Raw genomic sequence first — 22,207 nt, 5'->3', positions numbered from 1 at the left:
TTACAAAATTCGAAAATATATATTTGTGGATTCATTATTTGATCTAATCAACCCTAGAGTGAACACATAGTCATTTTGTTGAGTAGACGTGCGACAGGTGTTTCAGGGGAGATAACTCTATTTCATTCTGCTTGGAAACACGTTACTTTGCCAGCCGATTAGAAAGATTATCTGGATCGAGTGGTATATTGCCATTTATGGTAAACATGCTAGTCCATTGACTAGACATGGTGTCATATTGTCGACTAATTGTTGTTCAATTTCTTCCTTTTATCCCCAGCCACGATTGGTTGGAATACTTTAGGTCTGGTTTAAATGTTATATTTCGAGACACAAATTATTGTTTCCGTAAGTTACTATGGATAGCCATCAATTGTACTGGGTTCGGGTCGACTGGCCGGTCAGTTGGTTCAAGCTTTCACCAACGATCGCAGTTAATCTTTGTGATTTCTTTTTTAACCCTTTACTTTGTCATGCTTCTTAACCATTGCCATTATTGGGTCCTACTATTTAACGTCCGGGAACGTACGTGGTTATAGCGAAAACGGCACCTCAGCAAAACGTCACCGGGCGAAAACGGCACCGATTGGCGAAAACGGCACCTCGACTCGAGCGAAAACGGCACCTTATTTTTTTTTTTACCTTGGTCAAATGAATGATATTAAACTTACATTGTAACTTGCAAAGGCCAATAATTGTGAGATGTTAAAACAAGTTTACATTAGAAATTAGCCTCTGCTCCAACTATAATCGAACTTAGTTTATACGCAACTCAACTTATGGTGAAAACATAACATGCTTTGACGAAAAAGATAATAGAAATTAAACTCACATCGTCTCTTACAAACCCAACTAATTGTGAAATAAAACAAATAAGAAATTAGTTTTAAGTACCTTTACTCAATTTAAGCTGAAACTGTATTTAAGAGGCCTAACATGGTGCTGTCAGATCACAATTATTCACAATGGCCTTTCGATGTGTTGCATGCGAGAAGAATGACAAAAAAAAATCAACATGCTGTATCATGTGATAACTGTGACCAGCGGAACCGGACTTTCTATGGCCCGTTATAGAGAAATTTGCCGTACTGACTTCCCTTTCCGCTGTGTGAAATGCGTAGCTCCCGTCATTGAAGAGGTGATCGGTAACTTTCATGTCAGTTTCCAGTCAGAAGATCCTGAAGAAATGAGAGTACCAAACCTATCGGAAATTCACACTACGGCTTCAGATGTACTCAATACATCAAATACCATGTAAATAAACCCTATATATTACTACAAAAATCGTTGTTATCGTTATTAAACATAGAGGTTCCGTTTTCGCCCGACACATAGTAGCCGTTTTCGCCAAATGCGGTGCCGTTTTCGCCAGAGAAATCGGTGACGTTTTGCTGAGGTGCCGTTTTAGCCTGCACCCGAACGTATGGGCGGCTTCATCAGCATGATCAGACGTCCGGGAATGAAATAGGCCTAGTATTCAGTGAAGTTAGTAAATAAAAAATGTCTTTCTAAGTTTGGTGCGATAATGAGAATATCAACTGTTAATGGCATACATAAGAGATTTTTATATGAGCATGTGTGTGATACTGATTTTACAAAACAAGAGTCACAATTCTTGTTTTTCCTGAGCGAGAGCGTGGGCAATACATCAATATTCTTAGACAAGATACATAATATCAGTTTGACACACATGCTCGTGTAATAATTTCTTTATTACACATCAATTCTTAATCCTTTTGGGCTCCCCTTTAGAAAAATGCACTGGCCATGACAACCGTTTTAGAAGACCACAATTAGCGAATGACGTCAACAATTTTCAGCTGTGACAGCTTCCATTTGATGTCTGGGAGTTAAATAATGCATTGTAGTCAGTCTATTAAACATGTCTATCTCAAGTTTGGCTCGATCATCATGAGAATATCCACCTTACTACAATTTCTGTAGTCAAGCTGACTGTAGACAAAATGAACTGTGGTCCATAGAAGGCTGCACCCATCATATCTGTGTTGAAGTAGAAAAATAGTTTTGCATGGCTTTAATCAATCACCTTTCTTCATCAGAGTATAGAGCTGACTGGATGTGAGATGAATCTCAAAGAGATTCATTTACATAAGAATCAGCGCTTACGATCATAGGCCTGACTGATGGTGTAGGCAAAATGGTGATGGCTGCATCCCTCGTCTCTGTCGCGTCAAGTCTAGATCTAACTTAAAACTCTAAGGCCTCTTTCTTTATTCAATAGCTTCCCTTATATAATGACAATAGCTTAACTGTTATATATAATGTTAGCCCAATTATGCAATGCATTTATCTCATACTATATATTATGGCCACTGGTTGGCTCATGGCTATATACATGGCTATGTATATTTATATTCCCTACCTTTACAGTTGTTTTGTTATGGCGGTTCACTCACTTGTTTATTATTAACCCCACCAACTCCGTCAGCGAAATAGATGGACTCTGAAGTCGACATAAAACCTTGAAATGATGGTGATGATGATGATGATGATGATGGTATAAGTTAGAATCAAGTATTTATCAGGAACAATAGTGGTGGTATGAAGCCCAGTAGAGTAGGTGATATGCAAATAAAGATGTTGTGAGGCTAATGTATCATAAATATCTTAAATCGTAAATGCACATTGATGGTACTTTATAATAATTGATACAAGAACACAATTATATAGATAAAACTTTATTATTTGGTATCATTCTCCTTGATGTGTTTGATGCTCCCCGGATGCCCCCGGACATTATTTAGTAGGACCCCCATTATTTGACCAGGTGGAGGCTAACACGGCACCGATTTCATCTGGCACTTTATGTTTATAATAACGATAAGAAAGATTTGTGTAGTAGTATATGCTTTATTCATTGGTAACATATTTCAGATTTCTATCATTGTCACATCACTACTAAAGTAATTTATCATTTCTTCCACGACATTGTCAAAGCACATTTCATCTGAACTTTATACAACTAGTCCATGGTACAACCATGCACTTGATCAGCAGGGAGAGATCCCCATCCTTGAACCCTTGCCAGAATTCAGACATGTCATCCTGCATGGACGTTGCTGACTTCCTGACGTCCAGACAAGTGTAGCGTGGTTTGGACATCCACCAGGCTTGTCAGGGTCAGCGAGTTTCTGTTGGGCATCCCCAATGATACACGTGCCAGACTTGTAGATATTCTCTGATGCCTGTTCCTTTACCCAAAATACAATCAATTACTCTGCTGTAACAATAAGCTGCTAAATCACAGTTAAATCTCTTAACTGTGCTTGTGACAACACTATTAATAAATGGCATCATATAAATTACAGAGTACAAATAAACTCATATAATGTAACAACAATATTAATCAACAGCACAGCACCTCAACTCAGAATCCACATGCTTCATCTTTTGCCTTTCTGTGAGCCTGTGTAGACTGTGTGACAAGTGTGTTGGCAGTAGGGGGCTCCAGCCCAGTGGCGTCATTCATGGAAGTGCTCCCAATAACATGCTGTTTTCGCCTCACAGTGGCAGCCATTTTGGCTTGGGCGTGGTTCCACTTTCTCCAATTGGTGCCGTTATCACTCGTCATTTTGCTGAGGTGCCGTGTTAGCTATAACCCGTTAGACTAGTGTTTGACAATGTTTGGGAGATATCTTTTATTTTCTTTATTTTCATGAAGTAAGACTCTTTGAAAGTGATCTGTGTTCAGCTGGGTCACATACACCAAAGGGCATCTCACCCAGCAAACTTGTGCCCTTGTGCAGGCCTGCTGGTAATTCCTTCCTTTTAACCCTGTGGTCTACCTTGGGGGTTCGATCCCAGGCCATAGCATACCAAAAGATGTGACAAGATGGTACTGGTTTTTACCCTACCTGGCACTCAGCATTAAGGAGCTAAAACAGTTGGCTGAAACGAGGACTGGTTGGCTCGGAGTCAGTATACTGTGTCTGAGTGTGGAGTTCATGTTAAACTGCGGCATGGTATCTAGTACAAGCACACACACCTGTAAAATAAATGGAACAGGAGATTTATATAATATTGATAAAAAAATGTTCAGAAGACAGTTGGAAGATGGGACACAGACTGTCAGTGTTAAGTCGCCCAAGGTGCTGGAATTTGTTGTGCAGGTAACAAGTCCTCTTTATGCAGTAGAATAGCACACACTCCGAGTATTGGCCCTGAACATGCTTGTTCATTCAGGTACCTTACACTACTGTACACCAGGAACACATTGGACCGATATGTGGTGTAGTAGTGACTCGTGTCTAATTTTATTGTGCTAAGTCAAATGAGCTTTACTCCATGCATGAACCTTGTTGCTACAGAACCCTTGGCTCACATTGAAGCAATGTCAAGGCTGCACAACAACTATTGCTCATCAGGATCGGAGCCCTCATTGGTCGGAGCATTTGCTGACTTCCCTCTTGCTAGAACTAGTCTATTGCTTGATTCATTGAATTAATCTTGGAAAATGATGGAGGAATGTAGGGTACATACCCGTGAAGAAGAATATATCTGTTTTGTGTTTACACATGCTGAAACATTTCAATGATGCAAAGAAATATTAATCTCAATGATACTGTACCCGATATGCATCATTCTGTATTGAAAAGTGTCTCTTCATAAATATTTTGATTAACTGCACATCAGATGGTCTTCCTCCTGGTAAATTACATGCTGACTTTATCGTGTGAAGTCTGTTATTCAATCTGGTCATGTATCAGGCTTGTGTTGTCAGAGAATAGGGTGAAAATATGACAACACAAAAGTGATTTTAGGGGGAAAACCAGCTTTTATATAAAAAACTTTTATGCAAATTAGAATGTATGTACACACACATGTTGAAGAGTTACCCCAAGCAAATTACACTGTGACTGCCAGTATGCGTATCCCCAGGTCGTACAGCTGGCAGTTAAACATAACTTCAGTTTTCATCATGCTGTGATGAACAATAACTCTTTGATGACAAGTGTCACTGAAATATTTCCATCCAGTTTCAGTAATCATCTGGTAAGCAGTGAGGATGGATGTCTTGGACTGTATCTTGTTGACCATACTGGGTGCCATTGTTGTGTCCCTGTTTGTCATCATCTACCTCAAAGTCACCATGGGCAGGTGTGTGAGTAAGGCTGACCTGTCGGGGAAGACTGCCATTGTCACCGGAGCAAACACAGGTAGGAGGGGTAGCGCCAGTAACTTTATTGTCATATGTGTCAGTACATATTGAAAACTTAACCATACATTAACACTCATTCTGGACATTTGCAGAAAATGTTTCATCGTTTGAGTTAAATATATGTCTTAGTCGAAGTAGTTGCTATTTTGTTTTTTATGGATTTCTCCAAGACGCCTTTTTTGTATTGATATTTGTCTCTTTTTTGTATTTGTTTTTGTACATGTTTGTATTCCACATTGAACATGTTAAAAAATTGTTGAATGTTCATAATCTAAAACTATAAAAATGAGTTGCAATGTGATGCAATTTCCAGCAGAATCAATATATTGTTTCATGCCTAAATGTTACCGTGGTTACTCCAACAATATCGGCTAGAAATGAAATTTATTATCTTTATTACTGTGTACATTTCTTTGTACGAACAATTGCATCACACTATCAGATGGAACAGACAAGCTTGTGAACCATTCAGATAAAGTGATTTCAAAAGTCCCAAGAGATGACATGTACAATATACACAGATTTATTAACATGAACATCAAACATATATATATATAAGAACCTAACAAATATATACAACATGGTGAATATACATGACTTTGCTGGGACTGAGCATGTTCCTTGGAAGGCGAGAAATACAAGTCTTTACCACACAACTAGATTTCTACAAGAAGCACTATGTGCCAGGTCAGCATAAAGTGGTAGTGATGGTAGGCTATGGGTGAGACCTTACTGATTTCCGTCTCTGGACCAAGGATTATACCATGTATACAGTAAACTACATTTATAGCTAGCACTCTTATAACAAACTAAGGAATATAACAAACTGTTTTTTTGGTCTCTTCCATTTACTGTATATTTTATCATATAAAATGGATGGATATAATGAACAGACATAGAGAACCCACTTTGTGGTTCTGTGTGTACTCTTGTCAAAGACAATGTTTATGTTCATAACGAACGAATTAGCCTTTGGAATTTAATGAGCATTTAGACAAAGGTTGTCCCAAATCGGTCCCAATGACACTGCCCATGTTTTTTGGTTTTGTCTTTGAAGACAGGATTTAGCCTTTGACAAATGGCAGTCATGAAGACCCGCAAAATATTTTTATGTTTTGGGGGGTCATTTTCTAAATTTGAGGGTCATGATTTTTTAAAGTACTGTAATACCATATCCTTGTGTATAGAGCACACCTTTGCCCTCACAAAATACAGCTGTGTAACAGACACTCTGGCAACCAGTTTTAATTTTATTTCCAACAAAAAAAGACATCGGGAGCACGCAACCAAGGCATGTCAACAAGTTAGTCCTGTTATTCCGGTAGTTAGAATTTATATAGAAAGTGTTCATATATCTGGCCTTATGTTTGTAATCTATTTTAGTAATTGTATTTGACTTTGTGTGAGTTCATTTTAGTATGAACCTTCAGAGTGAGGGCCTATCAGTATAAATGTCAGATCTTGCAGCATTGTTAATAAAGTGTTTGGCACTCACTCTATAATGCTTATAATTCTTTACATCCCTATTGTAGGATGTATTTTACTCATACAATAGCTATACTTTACCTACGGCTTTAAAAAATTAAAGAATTGGTTCACAGACAATGGCTTCTAAATATATAGTGTAGAGTTTTTCTTTATTTTATTTTGGTTGTTCAAACTGGAATGTAACCAAATAAAAAGTTGTGTATAGTCAACCTAGGAAAGGGCCTCCCTACTTAAATGTATTCCTTTCTTTTTTGGATCACACTATTCTTAAATATTCTAGCATTTCTCCGCCGAGGTCATGTGTTCGAGATGCAGAATATTTTAGGAATTTCTTTTTTGAAAATGAAAATAAAAACAAAATGTGCGGCTCACTTTATGATGATGCGGAAAGTGCCTGAGAACCAAGCCTTTAGTTTTTTTAGCTTAATATAATGCTCATACTATAGTCAGACTTTACCTACATTATACTGGTACAATAGACTGTTGAATAAACAATTGGCAAAATGTTACTGAACCAGTTTACGTAGCCAATTTGCATTTTGAGAAAAATTAAGGGTATAGTCTAAACATGGTCAAAATTTTAATGTTGAAAAAAATTTAACATATATGTTAAATCCTACGACTAATTAAACACATTTTGTACAAAAATGGCAGAGTAATGGCCATAAATAGCTTTTTCAATGTGGCTGCTATACCAGACATAGGCTGACCTTCAGATATGTCAGCTGAACATTGATTACTAATACTAACAGTAACAGATTCAGGATGCATAGCGGGTGACAGGCAAGCAGGGCATGACATAAGCAGTCAGGTGAGCAGAAATAAGATTAATACTGATGGGATGGATTATAAAAACTAAAGCGTAGGAACACTGTTAAGAATAAAAATGTATTAAATATATAATAATAAAAAAATAAATGGAAAAAACCCATAAGCATGGTAATAAGATAGCAGGACTAAGTGGGTGTTTGTCAGTTGCTTGTTATCCATGTTATACAGGAGTGTGGAGGAGCTCAATATCTGTTGTACCACAGTAATCAAAGAATATTCTGTTCAGGCATAGGTTTCTACACGGCATTGGACTTTGCGACTCGTAACGCGCGGGTCATCCTTGCCTGCAGGAACGCAGGGAAGGCCAAGGTCGCCTGTGACCAGATCAGACAAGAGACAGGAAATGAAAATGTCACTGTGGGAATCATAGATTTGTGCTCACTAACATCTGTGAGGAAATTTGCTGAGGAATTCTTAAAGGTTGAGAGAAGATTGGATATTCTTGTGAATAATGCCAGTGTCTTAGGTAGGCTACTTGTGTAATGTTACTGTGTCTTTAGTAGGATTCTTGTGTAATGTTACTGTGTCTTTAGTAGGATACTTGTGTAATGTTACTGTGTCATGGATGTAGGGTGTGTCAGTGTGTGTCATATACATGAATGAATGAAAGTGTGTTCATCATGACTAATATTACAAGGTCTGCACAGCCCTGAAGTGTGACCATTGCCATGAAAATGACCTCACTTTTGTTTCATGTGAATCATGTATTATCATTAAAGTCCCAAAGGATTGGACATGAAGCTGGTGGTGATTCCTCACAGCCCCATGATCCGCTGTTGCAGCAACTGCATCCACTGGGAAGTCATTCTCAGCTTTGATGGAAGACTGAGTCAATGTTTTATTGCAGAACACACAAATAGTGAAATATCATTTTACATGCTATTTGACAAATGTGATTCTTTAAGAGACCTTGAATCTTCATAATCAGAGAACATATCTGAACTATGTCTGTCTCCGTTTTCCAGGTCTGCCCAAGGAGATTACCGATGAGGGACTGGAGTCCATGTTTGCAGCCAATCACTTCGGTCCATTCTTGCTGACCAACCTCCTTCTCGGTGAGTCTTCACAGGACTCTCACATAACTGTCCTACACTAGCTACCATGGTTACCAGATGCGCCATCAGTGACAGGTATACAACTCCTTCTTTGGAAGGATTCTTGTGAACTGTTACTTACGCTGGACCACTATGTCCAATTTCGTTTCTTGTTCCACTGATTTTCTTCGACAGCCAAGACAAATCAAGTACTATTTTTAAACTTCCATCTCACACTGCATATCTTTTTTCTTCTTCGATCCTATGTGGAAACTTGCTTCTAACCCAAAAACATTCACCTGAACACACCCAAGGATCTCTATGGTTGCAACCAACAATTTCATGCTCGTGCACGGTAAGCTTCCACGCTTTGACCACATACGTCTCTCGACCAACTCATTTTGTTTCTCATCTCAACTGTGTGTGGATGTGTTTGACAAAATCTCGGCACGTGACCTGGAAGTCATGACATCGCATCAAAACACAAAACTGCTTTGTCACCTCCACGGACGGACGTACTGTGTATCCCTTGTGGAAATTAAAGCTTATTGTTTCTCTATTTTGCGTGTTTCTACATTCATTGTATGCTGCTACATTGTTACCTGTTATGGGCCGTTACCTTAGGGTCTTCCCATTCATAATTTGTAACTTTTATCACTCGTTTGTGGCTCAAGTCACAGTAATTTACGGGCGCAATGTTGTTCCCGAATTTTTGGCCATTTACCACGTGGCCACGTAATTTCGGGTTCTGTGTTTTGAATTCTCTCTTTGGCTTGGGTAATACATTAGATTTATGTATTTTGTCTTTGGCGTGCTTAAAGCCTTGCCTTTTCGCTACCTTTCAGCGTAATTGTTTCCTCTCATAAACTTCAATAAAACACAATGTTTTTGAGTTACATTATGCTTCCCATACTTTGTGGTTTTGCCACATGGTTATGCTTTTGCTTAAAGCTATGTCTTTTTGCCACCTTTTAGCGTAATTGTTTGTTCTCACAAACTTCAATAAAATACAAAGTTTTGAGTTACATTATGCTTCCCTCACTTTGTGGTTTTGCCACATAGTTATGTTTTGCTTAAATTTCAGATTTTCTGCCTCGCTGCACTTGTTGCCGCGGGAACAAATCTGGTCGGGGCCGCCCCTTCTGCCGTGATTGTACGGCGTCCTGTACTTTCACAAGGCAGTGCCGATGTTGCAGTCCTTCATCGCTGTGCTCCTTCAGCTCGATACGAGTATCCAGGACACACCTCACTCAACGTGCTCGTCGACCCCCTGATATGGCTTACAACTCGGAGACTGCGGTCTTTCTACACTCTTGCCGTCACCTTTATCGACAACAAAAGAAAGACCTCTTCCGGTGACGCCCGTAACGGGACGGGTCTTCTGTTTCGTCAGCCATCTACGTTGACAGCAGCCGCGCTCAGCCGAACTTCACAGTGCTACCAACACCTCTGCGGCCTCAAGATCTCCGGCGCTCCCGGCGCCTCGGGCGCCTCAAGATCCAGGACGTCACTTGCTGGCAGAGAATTCTCGGTCACGCTCTGTTGATCATGTCCACTGACAACATCACCATAGTGTGGTGTTTGAGGACCCAGGGTACTCTCCACTCTCGCGGCGCTACCAATTCCACCGGTGCTCCCTGCGCCTCAAGGTCTCCGACGCTCCCAGCACTCCCGGCGCCTCAAGCTCTCCGATGCCTTGGGCGCTCTCGACGCTTCGGGCTCTCCGGCGCCTCTGGCCAGACTGTGTCAAAAGGTCGACACCCCAAACTTCGATCTGTTCGCCACATCTCTGATCTGCCAGCTGTCGCCTTACATTTCACTGGTGCCGGATACAGCCACTGTGGCAGTCGACACCTTCAGCTGTTCCTGAGAAGGATTACGCCCGTACGCTTTTCTGCCTCTGGTTCTCCCTTCCCCAGTTCTTCAGAGATCCAGGCCACTCAGCACCTGACACTGATTTTGGTCGCGCCTTGGTGGCCAGCCAGAAGTTGGTTTATCGACCTCTGAAACATCGCCAGAGACAACCCTGGAACTTCCGGTGTGGTCCAACCTTCTGCTCCAGCCACACAGTCAGTTGCCACACCCTAAAACCCGCATGGTTTCGCCTGCACGCCTGGCACATCTGCAGAAAGCCCCATGAACCAAGGGCTAATTCGGCTAGAGCGGCCAAGGCTATTTCTTCAGCCCTATCTACACGGGTACTGTATGATGATAAATGATGCTCGTTCCAGGCATTTTGTTCAGACAAACACCAGGATCCGATGACAGCGTCACCAGTTGAAGGGCTCTATACCACCTCCACATACCTGGTCGCCATCAACTCCGTTCTTGCCATCCCGGACGATCGGAGAATGACGAAAATTCCCGAACTACAGGCCTGGCTGCGCTCATTCCATCTTGAAGACCAGAAGGCCAAGTTCAGACCACCTGCGTTGGATCTGAATGTGGTCTTAAACACCCTTCGAACCACTCCACTCGTCTTCCTTCTACGACCTAAGGAAGAAGACGGCGTTTCTACTGGTTTTGGCTACTGCCGCTTGAGTCAATGAGCTGCACGCCCTCGACGTCTCCCGTGTCAGGTTAGAACGCGGTACTCAGGGCGCCGTTCATCATGGACCGTACTGGGACTTCAGCATAAAGAATCAACTCCCAGGAGAGCCTGATAGATCATTCATTATCCTCTACCCCCTCGTCCATTGTGGGTGCCGAGGATGAGGAGGAGCGTCATTATGCCCAGTAAGGGCACTGAAGATTGTTCTACGACGATCTAAAACCTGCCGCAAGTCTAGGAAACACCTTCTTTCTGCCGGTCTCCCCTTCGTCGCAGTCGTTGGTCAGCCGAGTACTTTTCCCTGTGGCTCCGGGGGTCATCCTCAAAGCTTATAAAGCCGTTGGATTGGACCCTCCCCTCCAAGGCTATCAACCCACATGAGATCAGGGCGTTCCTCGCCTCCGACTAGAGGGCTCTCCTGCGTTTCGCATTCGCTCTTGGGAATTGTCGTAGATATTGCCGCTGCCGCCGCTGATTCTTTTGATACCCCGACTGTGGCCCGTCGAACTCTTTGGTGTTTATCACCTCAGATTAGAGGGCTCTACTGCGTTTCGCTTTCGCTCTTAGGTAAGTTCTAGTTTTGGGCTACCTGCCTCATTCTATTTCGGTTACCTATTCGGGTGTTTCATTTTTGCATCGACTCTTGTTTGCTGAAGACAGGAATGGTCGTAGATGTTCCGGTCATGACTTGTATGCGGTGCGGATTCATCGGACCCTGATGAGGGTTTGTTATGGATCACATCTGAAGGTATGCCCACCGGCCATGCCATCTGATAAAGATGCAATACAGAGTAATGCAGGATAAGTTAAAAAATTTAGTAAAATCTAAATATTTTTTACATTTGTATACTTATCCTGCATAACGAAGTCTAAGTGCCCTCCCTTTCGCTACGCTACCTCCCCACGAAGATTCAGATGTAATGTTTAAAGCAGTTATGTGTTTTGGTGTGACGTCATGACTTCCAGGTCACGTGCTGACTGTGAGAGGGCGCTGCTTCCTGGACTGGTTGGGACAACTTTCTCCAGCAGCTGGATCTCACACAGTTTGTCTCTCTGTGAAAAGACAGCAGTAGATGCAATACAGAGTAATGCAGGATAAGAATACAAATGTAAAAAATATTTTTTTACTAATATTGTCATTTGGACTTTTGTCTGTGGAATAAGACTTCCTTGGCCATGGGCAAAAAAGACAAACAAAGGCCGTCGTGTTCCAAGTGCAGACACACATATTCTTCACCGAATCCCCACAGTCTGTGTTATGACTGCCGGGGACCGTGGACACTGGACCTGAGGCGGCCTTTTGGCTTTACATCCAACGATGTCAAAGATGATTGTTGGTAAAAGATTCTAAATAGTCATCTAAGAAATCCACAACTATATTGGAAGAGCCTATCCTACGACTCTGTCTCAGACAGTTTTCTTATGGATCACATTTCCAACCCTGGCCTCTCGACCTCTGATCTGTCTCACCCCAGGGTGACATTTGGTCCGTCCTCATCATCGATCCTAAGACTACTCCCCTCTCAAGCTCATTGAACGCTCCCAGTCAGATGATCAAACGTATGCTGCCACTTGTGTCTACTATTTTATCGGCAACAGATGCACTCTCCACCTCACTTTCCAATCACTCTCAGGATGATGCCTTCATCAGAGGGGTGATACTCCTTATGCAGGATAAACATATGAACATCCTAGACCTGCTCTCCCATCACGCTGGCTCCGTGAGCCTGTTCTCCAGCATTGCTCTTGAGATGATCAGTCTAGGCTAAACTCTATCACCAACCATGGGCTTCACATACTCTCTTTGGTGACTCGATCCAACAGGTCGCACATGAAGTACAGAAGGACACCGGTCTTCATGTGGCCGTTGATCTTCCTCGACTCCAGAAACGCCAACTGGTAGATCGAGAAAAGAAGGAGCGTAGCCATCCACTGTTTGTGCCTGTTCATCATCTCTTCCCATTGTAATCCCATTCGCGGGTGCAGGAGAGGGTACAGGGGACAGCAGGGATCTCAGCCCCCCACAGGAGGTATGTTGATTTTAAATAATGCCACAGCATGCCTCGGCCTGCTTCCTCCCGGGTTTTATTCACCAATCTTCATTGTTCCCCAAAAGACAGTCTATAGCTACAGCTAATCTTCAACATTTTCAATGCAAAGTATTTGGGAGTTCTGCCTCACCTAGGCATGGCATCGATCATGCTCCTTCGCACGCTCATTCATCCTGGCGATTTCCTGGACAGACTTGATCTACAAGATGCTTATCTGCACGTCCCCATGCACAGGGAGCACTGTCATTTCCTTCGGTTTATTTGCCAAGGCCACCATTACCAACGGAAGGTGCGCCTGTTTGGAATTTCTTCGGCCCTGATGCTACTTACCCGCCTTACTTGGCCCATCATAAAATTTCTACATCTGCGCAGGATCAAATAAAATAATAACAGTCATTGTGCAATGCAGATATCTGTTGCTGTAAAGAGAAAACAGAATAACAATAATAATTTGTTTATGTGGGAATTTGAAAAATCAGTTTAAGAATAAGCAAACATAAAAAAGCAAGGCCTGATGAAATTAAGAATGAGCCTTGTCTGTATTACAATCATCTGATGATTGTCAAAGCAAAGTGGATGTAGACACTGCAATGTTAAAACAATCATCCTCACAGAGATTGAAAATTAGTATGAATATATTGTATTGTTTTAAAGGATAAAAAAATGTAGTTTGTATTAGTAGCCTTGAATATGTATTTCAACTTATATGTAGGGTCTTCTGTGTCTGAAAAATATTTAAATTTCTAATTATTATTTTTTTAAAAAGGACATAATAATATATATCTTATACAGCATACACCAATTAACCCTTAAATATCAAACTGGAATTTCCATTTCTTTTATATTGAACAGTGTATTATGATATCTTGTTGATGACATAATTTGTCAGTGCCTGTTTCTTTTACAATATCTTGAAAACATTTGTCACTTCTCTCAGTTATATACCTGATACATACTTTCATGTGTTGCTGTCAAAATCCACAACATTTAGACTACTGGCAACTTTAGGTTGCATAAGACCTTCACAATTCTCGTATGGCATCACCTAGCCCCTGTACTTAAATGCATGCATATGATGAAGCCTGCTTGGCAATACTACAAAATAGATATGGGTACGAGTACAATGAAAATCTACTCCCTTTTAACAAATGTGATATTCCAACACCAAGGGCATCACTTTCATACTGATTGCAAAACGTCAACAAAGTGACGTGAATGAATGATCAGCTGATCTCAGCGGCTATCAAGTGGTTAACTATACAATGTCAGCAGTCATGGTCATCCCTGATGGATCATTGAATCACGGAACATCTATTGTTTAGATAGATAGATCATTAAGTAAAGATAAGAATTTGTGGATGAACAACGTCTTTATTACAATTAAGAGCGACGTTTCAGTGTAAGGTTCTAACACCGTTATCAAGCAAGTGTTAGAACAAACACCGAAACGCCGCTCTTAATTGTAATAGAGAAGTTGTTCATCCATAAATTCTTAACCTTACTTTGTACTCCACTTCTAAATACCTATCAAAGAAGATAGATCATTGTTTAGGCGAAAAGATGTACTGTCCATATACCAGCATGAACATTGCCGATAGAGGTGAAGCCTATACTGGTTAACTGTCTATAGGTGTGATAGTAACATGCACCACTCATATCGCATATGCCACATGCGCCGTCAGCACACCTAGCGGGTTAGTGAAGGGAAGATAAATTGAAAAAGATCACCCATTAGATACCCCTTCTAAACTGTTGTGTTTTCTGAACAGGACAACACTGACTGTGATGTAAAGTTTACAGATTACAGATTGGTGTAGAAACAGGTCAGGGGTGCTACTTGGACTGGGGCACTAAATACAGCGACTATGGTATATGTTTAATTACCAGTGGGACACAACACATATGTTACTTTTATTCTGCAATGCTTTACTTCCTAACCTTGATTTGACCTTTGCATTTTGACCATGCTCTTCACTTCTCTAAAATGCATTCTTGGTTCTGTAAACATCATCTCCTCAGAAACCCCAGGTGAAAATGACACTGAAACTTCACATGCTTTTACCAACCAATGATGACACCTGAATTTATTCATGAGGTTTGAATCTGAAAACTACTTTCTGGCCATTTCTTTTGAAAAGGTAATGAGGTGTCATAAAACCATCCACAAAAAGAAGTTCAAAATCTTTTATGACAATGTTTTATTTATTGCACATGAAGACACATTGTTGAAATGTTATTACTTATATATCAGTTGGTCTTCATTATTTATCATGCAGGAAATATTTGGATATTTGGCGCTACATTTTTAGATTGAACTGTTGTAAGACATACAAAGGATTTTTTTATTATATTTCCTCCAGATTTGATGAAGAAAACCGGGAGAGCAAGAATAATTACAGTGTCATCCCTAGTAAATAAGTTTGGTCATATAGACTTTGACAACCTGTGTGCAGAGAAGAGCTTTGACAGATTCCGTATCTACAACGATTCCAAACTGGCTAATGTGATTTTCACCAAGGAGCTAGCCAGACGCATGGAAGGGACAGGTCAGTGAATGGCATGAAATCTGCTCAGTCCCAGACACAACACACTTGCATGGAATCTATGATCAGGTCCAGACTCTCCCTCACACACAGGCATGGAATCTATGATCAGGTCCAGACACTCCCTCACACACTGGCATGGAATCTATGATCAGGTCCAGACACTCCCTCACACACTGGCATGGAATCTATGATCAGGTCCAGACTCTCCCTCACACACAGGCATGGAATCTATGATCAGGTCCAGACACTCCCTCACACACAGGCATGGAATCTATGATCAGGTCCAGACACTCCCTCACACACTGGCATGGAATCTATGATCAGGTCCAGACACTCCCTCACACACTGGCATGGAATCTATGATCAGGTCCAGACACTCCCTCACACACAGGCATGGAATCTATGATCAGGTCCAGACACTCCCTCACACACAGGCATGGAATCTATGATCAGGTCCAGACACTCCCTCACACACTGGCATCGAATGTATGATCAGGTCCAGACACTCCTTCACCCACTAGCGTGGAATCTATGATCAGGTCCAGATGCTCCCTCTTACACTGGCAAGGAAGCTATGATCAGGTCCAGACACAACACACTGGCATGGAATCTATGATCAGGTCCAGACACTCCTTCACCCACTAGCGTGGAATCTATGATCAGGTCCAGACGCTCCCTCACACACTGGCATCGAATGTATGATCAGGTCCAGACACTCCTTCACCCACTAGCGTGGAATCTATGATCAGGTCCAGACGCTCCCTCTTACACTGGCAAGGAAGCTATGATCAGGTCCAGACACAACACACTGGCATGGAATCTATGATCAGGTCCAGAATCTCCCTCACACACTAGCATAGAATCTATGATCATGTCCAGACTCTCCCTCACACACTGGCATAGAATCTATGATCAGGTCCAGACATTCCCTCACACACAGGCATGGAATCTATGATCAGGTCCAGACACTCCCTCACACACTGGCATGGAATCTATGATCAGGTCCAGAATCTCCCTCACACACTGGCATAGAATCTATGATCAGGTCCAGACACTCCCTCATACACAAGCATAGAATCTATGATCAGGTCCAGACACTCCCTTACACACTGGCATGGAATCTATGATCAGGTCCAGACTCTCCCTCACACACTGGCACAGAATCGATGATCAGGTCAAGACACTCCCTCACACACTGGCATGGAATCTATGATCAGGTCCAGACACTCCCTCACACACTGGCATAGAATCTATGATCAGGTCCAGACACTCCCTCACACACAGGCATGGAATCTATGATCAGGTCCAGACACTCCCTCACACACAGGCATGGAATCTATGATCAGGTCCAGACACTCCCTCACACACTGGCATGGAATCTATGATCAGGTCCAGACACTCCCTCACACACTGGCATGGAATCTATGATCAGGTCCAGACTCTCCCTCACACACAGGCATGGAATCTATGATCAGGTCCAGACACTCCCTCACACACAGGCATGGAATCTATGATCAGGTCCAGACTCTCCCTCACACACTGGCATGGAATCTATGATCAGGTCCAGACACTCCCTCACACACAGGCATGGAATCTATGATCAGGTCCAGACTCTCCCTCACACACTGGCATGGAATCTATGATCAGGTCCAGACACTCCCTCACACACTGGCATAGAATCGATGATCAGGTCCAGACACTCCCTCACACACAGGCATGGAATCTATGATCAGGTCCAGACTCTCCCTCACACACTGGCATAGAATCTATGATCAGGTCCAGACACTCCCTCACACACTAGCATAGAATCTATGATCAGGTCCAGACATTCCCTCACACACTGGCCTAGAATCTGTGATCGGGTCCAGACCATCTCTCACCATCTAGCATGGAATCTATGATCAGGTCCAGACGCTCCCTCTTACACTGGCAAAGAAGCTATGATCAGGTCCAGACACACACACTGGCATGGAATCTATGATCAGGTCAAGATACTCCCTAACACACTGGCATGGAATCTATGATCAGGTCCAGGCACTCCCTCACACACTGGCATCGAATCTATGATGAGAGCCAGGCACTCCCTTACAAACTAGCATAGAATCTATGATCAGGTCCAGACACTCCCTCAAACACTGATGTGGAATCTATGATCAGGTCCAGACACTCCCTCAAACACTGATGTGGAATCTATGATGATGTCCAGACCCTCCCTCAAACACTAGCTCAAACCAGTGTGATCAGGTCAAGACACTGCCTCAAACACTGATGTGGAATCTATGCTTAGGTCCAGACACAACACACTGGCATGGAATCTATAATCAGGTCAAGACACTGCCTCAAACACTGATGTGAAATCTTTGATCAGGTCCAGACTCTCCCTCACACACTAGCATAGAATCTATGATCAGGCCTAGACACAACACACTGGCATAGAATCTATGATCAGTTCCAGACAATCCCTCACACACTGGCATGGAATCTATGATGAGGTCCAGACACTCCCTCACACACTGGCATGGAGTAATACAGGTTTGTTCTCTGTAGGTGACCTCTACTAGTCCCACAGTGTACTGTCTGTATGTGACAGGTGTGATGGTGTGTCTGTGTACTACCTGTGTTTATGTGACAGGTGAGATGGTGTGTCTGTGTACTACCTGTGTTTATGTGTTTATGTGACAGGTGTGATGGTGTGTCTGTGTACTACCTGTCTTTATGTGTTTATATGACAGGTGTGATGGTGTGTCTGTGTACTACCTGTGTTTATGTGTTTATGTGACAGGTGTGATGGTGTGTCCGTGTACTACCTGTGTTTATGTGACAGGTGTGATGGTGTGTCTGTGTACTACCTGTGTTTATGTGACAGGTGTGATGGTGTGTCTGTGTACTACCTGTGTGTATGTGACAGGTGTGATGGTGTGTCTGTGTACTACCTGTGTTTATGTGACAAGTGAGATGGTGTGTCTGTGTACTACCTGTGTTTATGTGACAGGTGAGATGGTGTGTCTGTGTACTACCTGTGTTTATGTGACAGGTGAGATGGTGTGTCTGTGTACTACCTGTGTTTATGTGACAGGTGAGATTGTGTGTCTGTGTACTACCTGTGTTTATGTTTTGATGTGACAGGTGTGATGGTGTGTCTGTGTACTACCTGTGTGTATGTGACAGGTGTGATGGTGTGTCTGTGTACTACCTGTGTTTATGTTTTGATGTGACAGGTGTGATGGTGTGGCTGTGTACTACCTGTGTTTATGTGACAGGTGAGATTGTGTGTCTGTGTACTACCTGTGTTTATGTTTTGATGTGACAGGTGTGATGGTATGTCTGTGTACTACCTGTGTGTATGTGACAGGTGAGATGGTGTGTCTGTGTACTACCTGTGTTTATGTGACAGGTGAGATGGTGTGTCTGTGTACTACCTGTGTGTATGTGACAGGTGTGATGGTGTGTCTGTGTACTACCTGTGTTTATGTGACAGGTGAGATTGTGTGTCTGTGTACTACCTGTGTTTATGTGACAGGTGTGATGGTGTGTCTGTGTACTACCTGTGTTTATGTGACAGGTGAGATTTTGTGTCTGTGTACTACCTGTGTTTATGTGACAGGTGTGATGATGTGTCTGTGTACTACCTGTGTGTATGTGACGGGTGTGATGGTGTGTCTGTGTACTACCTGTGTTTATGTGACAGGTGTGATGGTGTGTCTGTGTACTACCTGTGTTTATGTGACGGGTGTGATGGTGTGTCTGTGTACTACCTGTGTTTATGTGACGGGTGTGATGGTGTGTCTGTGTACTACCTGTGTTTATGTGACGGGTGTGATGGTGTGTCTGTGTACTACCTGTGTTTATGTGACGGGTGTGATGGTGTGTCTGTGTACTACCTGTGTTTATGTGACAGGTGTGATGGTGTGTCTGTGTACTACCTGTGTGTATGTGACAGGTGTGATGGTGTGTCTGTGTACTACCTGTGTTTATGTGACAGGTGTGATGGTGTGTCTGTGTACTACCTGTGTGTATGTGACAGGTGTGATGATGTGTCTGTGTACTACCTGTGTTTATGTGACAGGTGAGATGGTATGTTGTCTGTGTACTACCTGTGTTTATGTGACAGGTGTGACAGCCAACTGCCTTCATCCTGGCACCATCAGGACCGACCTGTTGAGGAACATCCCCTCCTTTGTACAGATTCCCATCACCCTGTTTGGCTGTCTGTTCTTTAAGGTGTGTAGAACTTGGTGTTGCATCAATATCATTTCCCTCAGTGTCAAGTTTGGATTGCACTGAGATCACATCTGCAAAGATTTAAACACATGGAATTATGACGAAAGCTTTTGGTAAATCATTTATTTAGAAATAGAGTGAATTTGGTTGTGTGCTGCTTTGAGGAATATTCCAGCCACATGAGAACAGGGACATTGGGAATGTGCCTCCCACAAGTGGGGAATGAAGCCAGGGTTTCCTGCATGATGTATGAACCAGGATAAAATATTATTCCTCTGAATCTATGAAACTGAAATTTGGTCTTTTTCATCCCAGCAATCTGACTTCACTGATCTGACTTCAAGCATAGGTGTCATCCAGCAATTGTTATTCTAGTCCATTCCTTGGCCATTCTGCATGTTTCACAGAGCTCCAGATACCTTTTTGAGCAATTGAGTTTTTACTCAATCAACGGTTTCTATTTTAATTGGGTTATTACATTTTTCATTGGGTAACCAATAATCATACTCATCTATTCATCACTCTATGTTTTTTCCCCAAATGAGTAAACATTTTGAGATTTAAAAAAAAATGAAATAATGTTTTAGATGTAATATCACGGTTCTAAATATAGGTTTGACTCATTGTTCGCATGCCGAAAAAGCTTCATTGGGTTTTTACGCATACTGTTTTCAAACAATTGAGTTTTCCGTTTAATGCCTGCGTTCCTGTGCCCAAGTTAATTGAAAGTAATTGGATTTTAAATAGTTTTGGAGGGTATTTTACGCAAATACGCAGCTTATCTGTAGCTCTGTTTGATAAGATAATTGGATATACAGAAATATGTGGAAACAAGACCATGTTTGGTTTTGCTCTGTCATATTGGCCACAAAGTTCAAACTTTGACCTTGATGTGCGGACATATGTGGCTGCCAGTAGTGTCACGGTACTAGTAGTCCTCTATGAAATACACATGTAATGTGGCCCTCTGCAATGCCAAGTGTCATGTAGAAGTGTGGAACTTGATGGACATGCTGTAAAGATGCCTGTTGAGTAGAGAGTTCTGGACAAAAGAAAAGGAAACATTTGTTCATCGTATGTTTGGACTGAAATAAATGGATTGAATTCAAAATCGGTATAAAAATATGTATTTCTAAACAAAATATATTGCTAGGATATTCCGATAGTTGAATTGAATAAATGTTGTGCATTTCTCTGTACGTATATCTACCAAGTTTGTATTGCATAAATTCCACAATTTAATGTGTCATTACTTGTTGTAAACAAATAAACATGACATGTATACTATTGCTGTTTGTGTGCATACAAGAAATAGACTTATATATTTCAAACTAATAATGACTCAAGTGTAACCTAACTTTGTCCTGTGTTGCCAGAGTCCCGATGAAGGGGCCCAGACATCGATACACTGCGCTGTTAGTGAGGAGATGGAGGGAGTCAGTGGACGCTACTACTGTGACTGCCGCGATGCAGATAAATCCGTCAACCGTGTCGCACACGACCTCGGCATTGCGAAGAAACTTTGGGAAATTAGTGAAAAGTATACTGACTTAAAATGATAATGCAGTCTTTCAAATATATACACCTGGAAAAAGTTCAGCACCACCCCAGTTTTTTAAGAATTGACTCCAAGACTTTTTGCATTTATAGAGTTTATGGAGTTTTGCATTCATTTGCGTGACTCTGCTATGCAGATGTACCCAGTGTACATACCAGGTTTTATATTTATACCTCCATCAATGCAAAATACTATAGAAGTCAATTCTTTTACCAGTAAACAAACAAGTCAACAATAATGACTTCCTAGACTACTTGTTTAATCATTAACACAAAAAACTGAATACAACAATAAAAAATCAGTGACATTGATCAGTGCAATAATGCAACACAAACCATTAGTTACTTACTTACTTATATTAGGAGATTTTACGTGCGCTTTCCGACTGGAGCGTATTTCGCACACGGGCCCGGCCGGGCCATTTAGTGGTATAAAAGTGGTAGCGAGAGGAGTGCAACCAAGGAGGGGGGTTTAGTGGTTGCTTATATAAAGTTTTGAAATTTTGAGATTTGGAATACATGCCTTGGGGGAGTGGTTGGGACTAAGGGAGTGTGTGGGGGTGAGTTGATGTTTTTTGGATGTTTAGTGTTGGTGGTTTAGTGAAGTTTTAAATACGGTTAATTAGTTCTGTTTTGGTTAGGTAAATGCCTAGGGCTTTGAAGTTTTCTATTTTATTTTGGGGGTTAAGGATTGCTTCTAAGGTAAGAGCGTTATTTGGATTTAGGTTGGTTTGTAATGTTGTACGTTG

At 41.9% G+C, this 22,207-nt stretch overlaps 1 protein-coding gene across 1 annotated transcript; it reads left to right on the top strand.

Annotated features, from left to right (window-relative positions):
* Positions 1-118: 118 nt before the first annotated feature.
* On the top strand, positions 119-21,795 carry LOC124116151 (retinol dehydrogenase 14-like). Its single transcript, XM_046477380.2, has 7 exons — positions 119-200; positions 4,998-5,177; positions 7,725-7,964; positions 8,464-8,553; positions 15,495-15,680; positions 19,792-19,901; positions 21,278-21,795. Exons 2-7 carry the CDS (start codon positions 5,027-5,029, stop codon positions 21,458-21,460), a joined length of 960 nt encoding a protein of 319 aa, XP_046333336.1. The 5' UTR covers positions 119-200; positions 4,998-5,026; the 3' UTR covers positions 21,461-21,795.
* Positions 21,796-22,207: the final 412 nt, after the last annotated feature.

This window comes from Haliotis rufescens, unplaced genomic scaffold (assembly GCF_023055435.1).
Source record: "Haliotis rufescens isolate VD_foot unplaced genomic scaffold, xgHalRufe1.0.p SCAF_12, whole genome shotgun sequence".
NCBI lineage: Eukaryota > Metazoa > Mollusca > Gastropoda > Lepetellida > Haliotidae > Haliotis > Haliotis rufescens.
The sequence above is the reverse complement of the archived record's forward strand: the minus strand, read 5'-3'. Positions and strand labels throughout refer to the sequence as shown.

Excerpts from the sequence above, each read along its gene's own strand:
- LOC124116151 (XM_046477380.2), top strand. The coding sequence starts at position 5,027 with ATGGATGTCTTGGACTGTATCTTGTTGACCATACTGGGTGCCATTGTT. Across the intron at positions 8,554-15,494 it reads GCTGACCAACCTCCTTCTCG|ATTTGATGAAGAAAACCGGG; the intron begins GTGAGTCTTCAC and ends TATTTCCTCCAG. Across the intron at positions 15,681-19,791 it reads CAGACGCATGGAAGGGACAG|GTGTGACAGCCAACTGCCTT; the intron begins GTCAGTGAATGG and ends TTTATGTGACAG.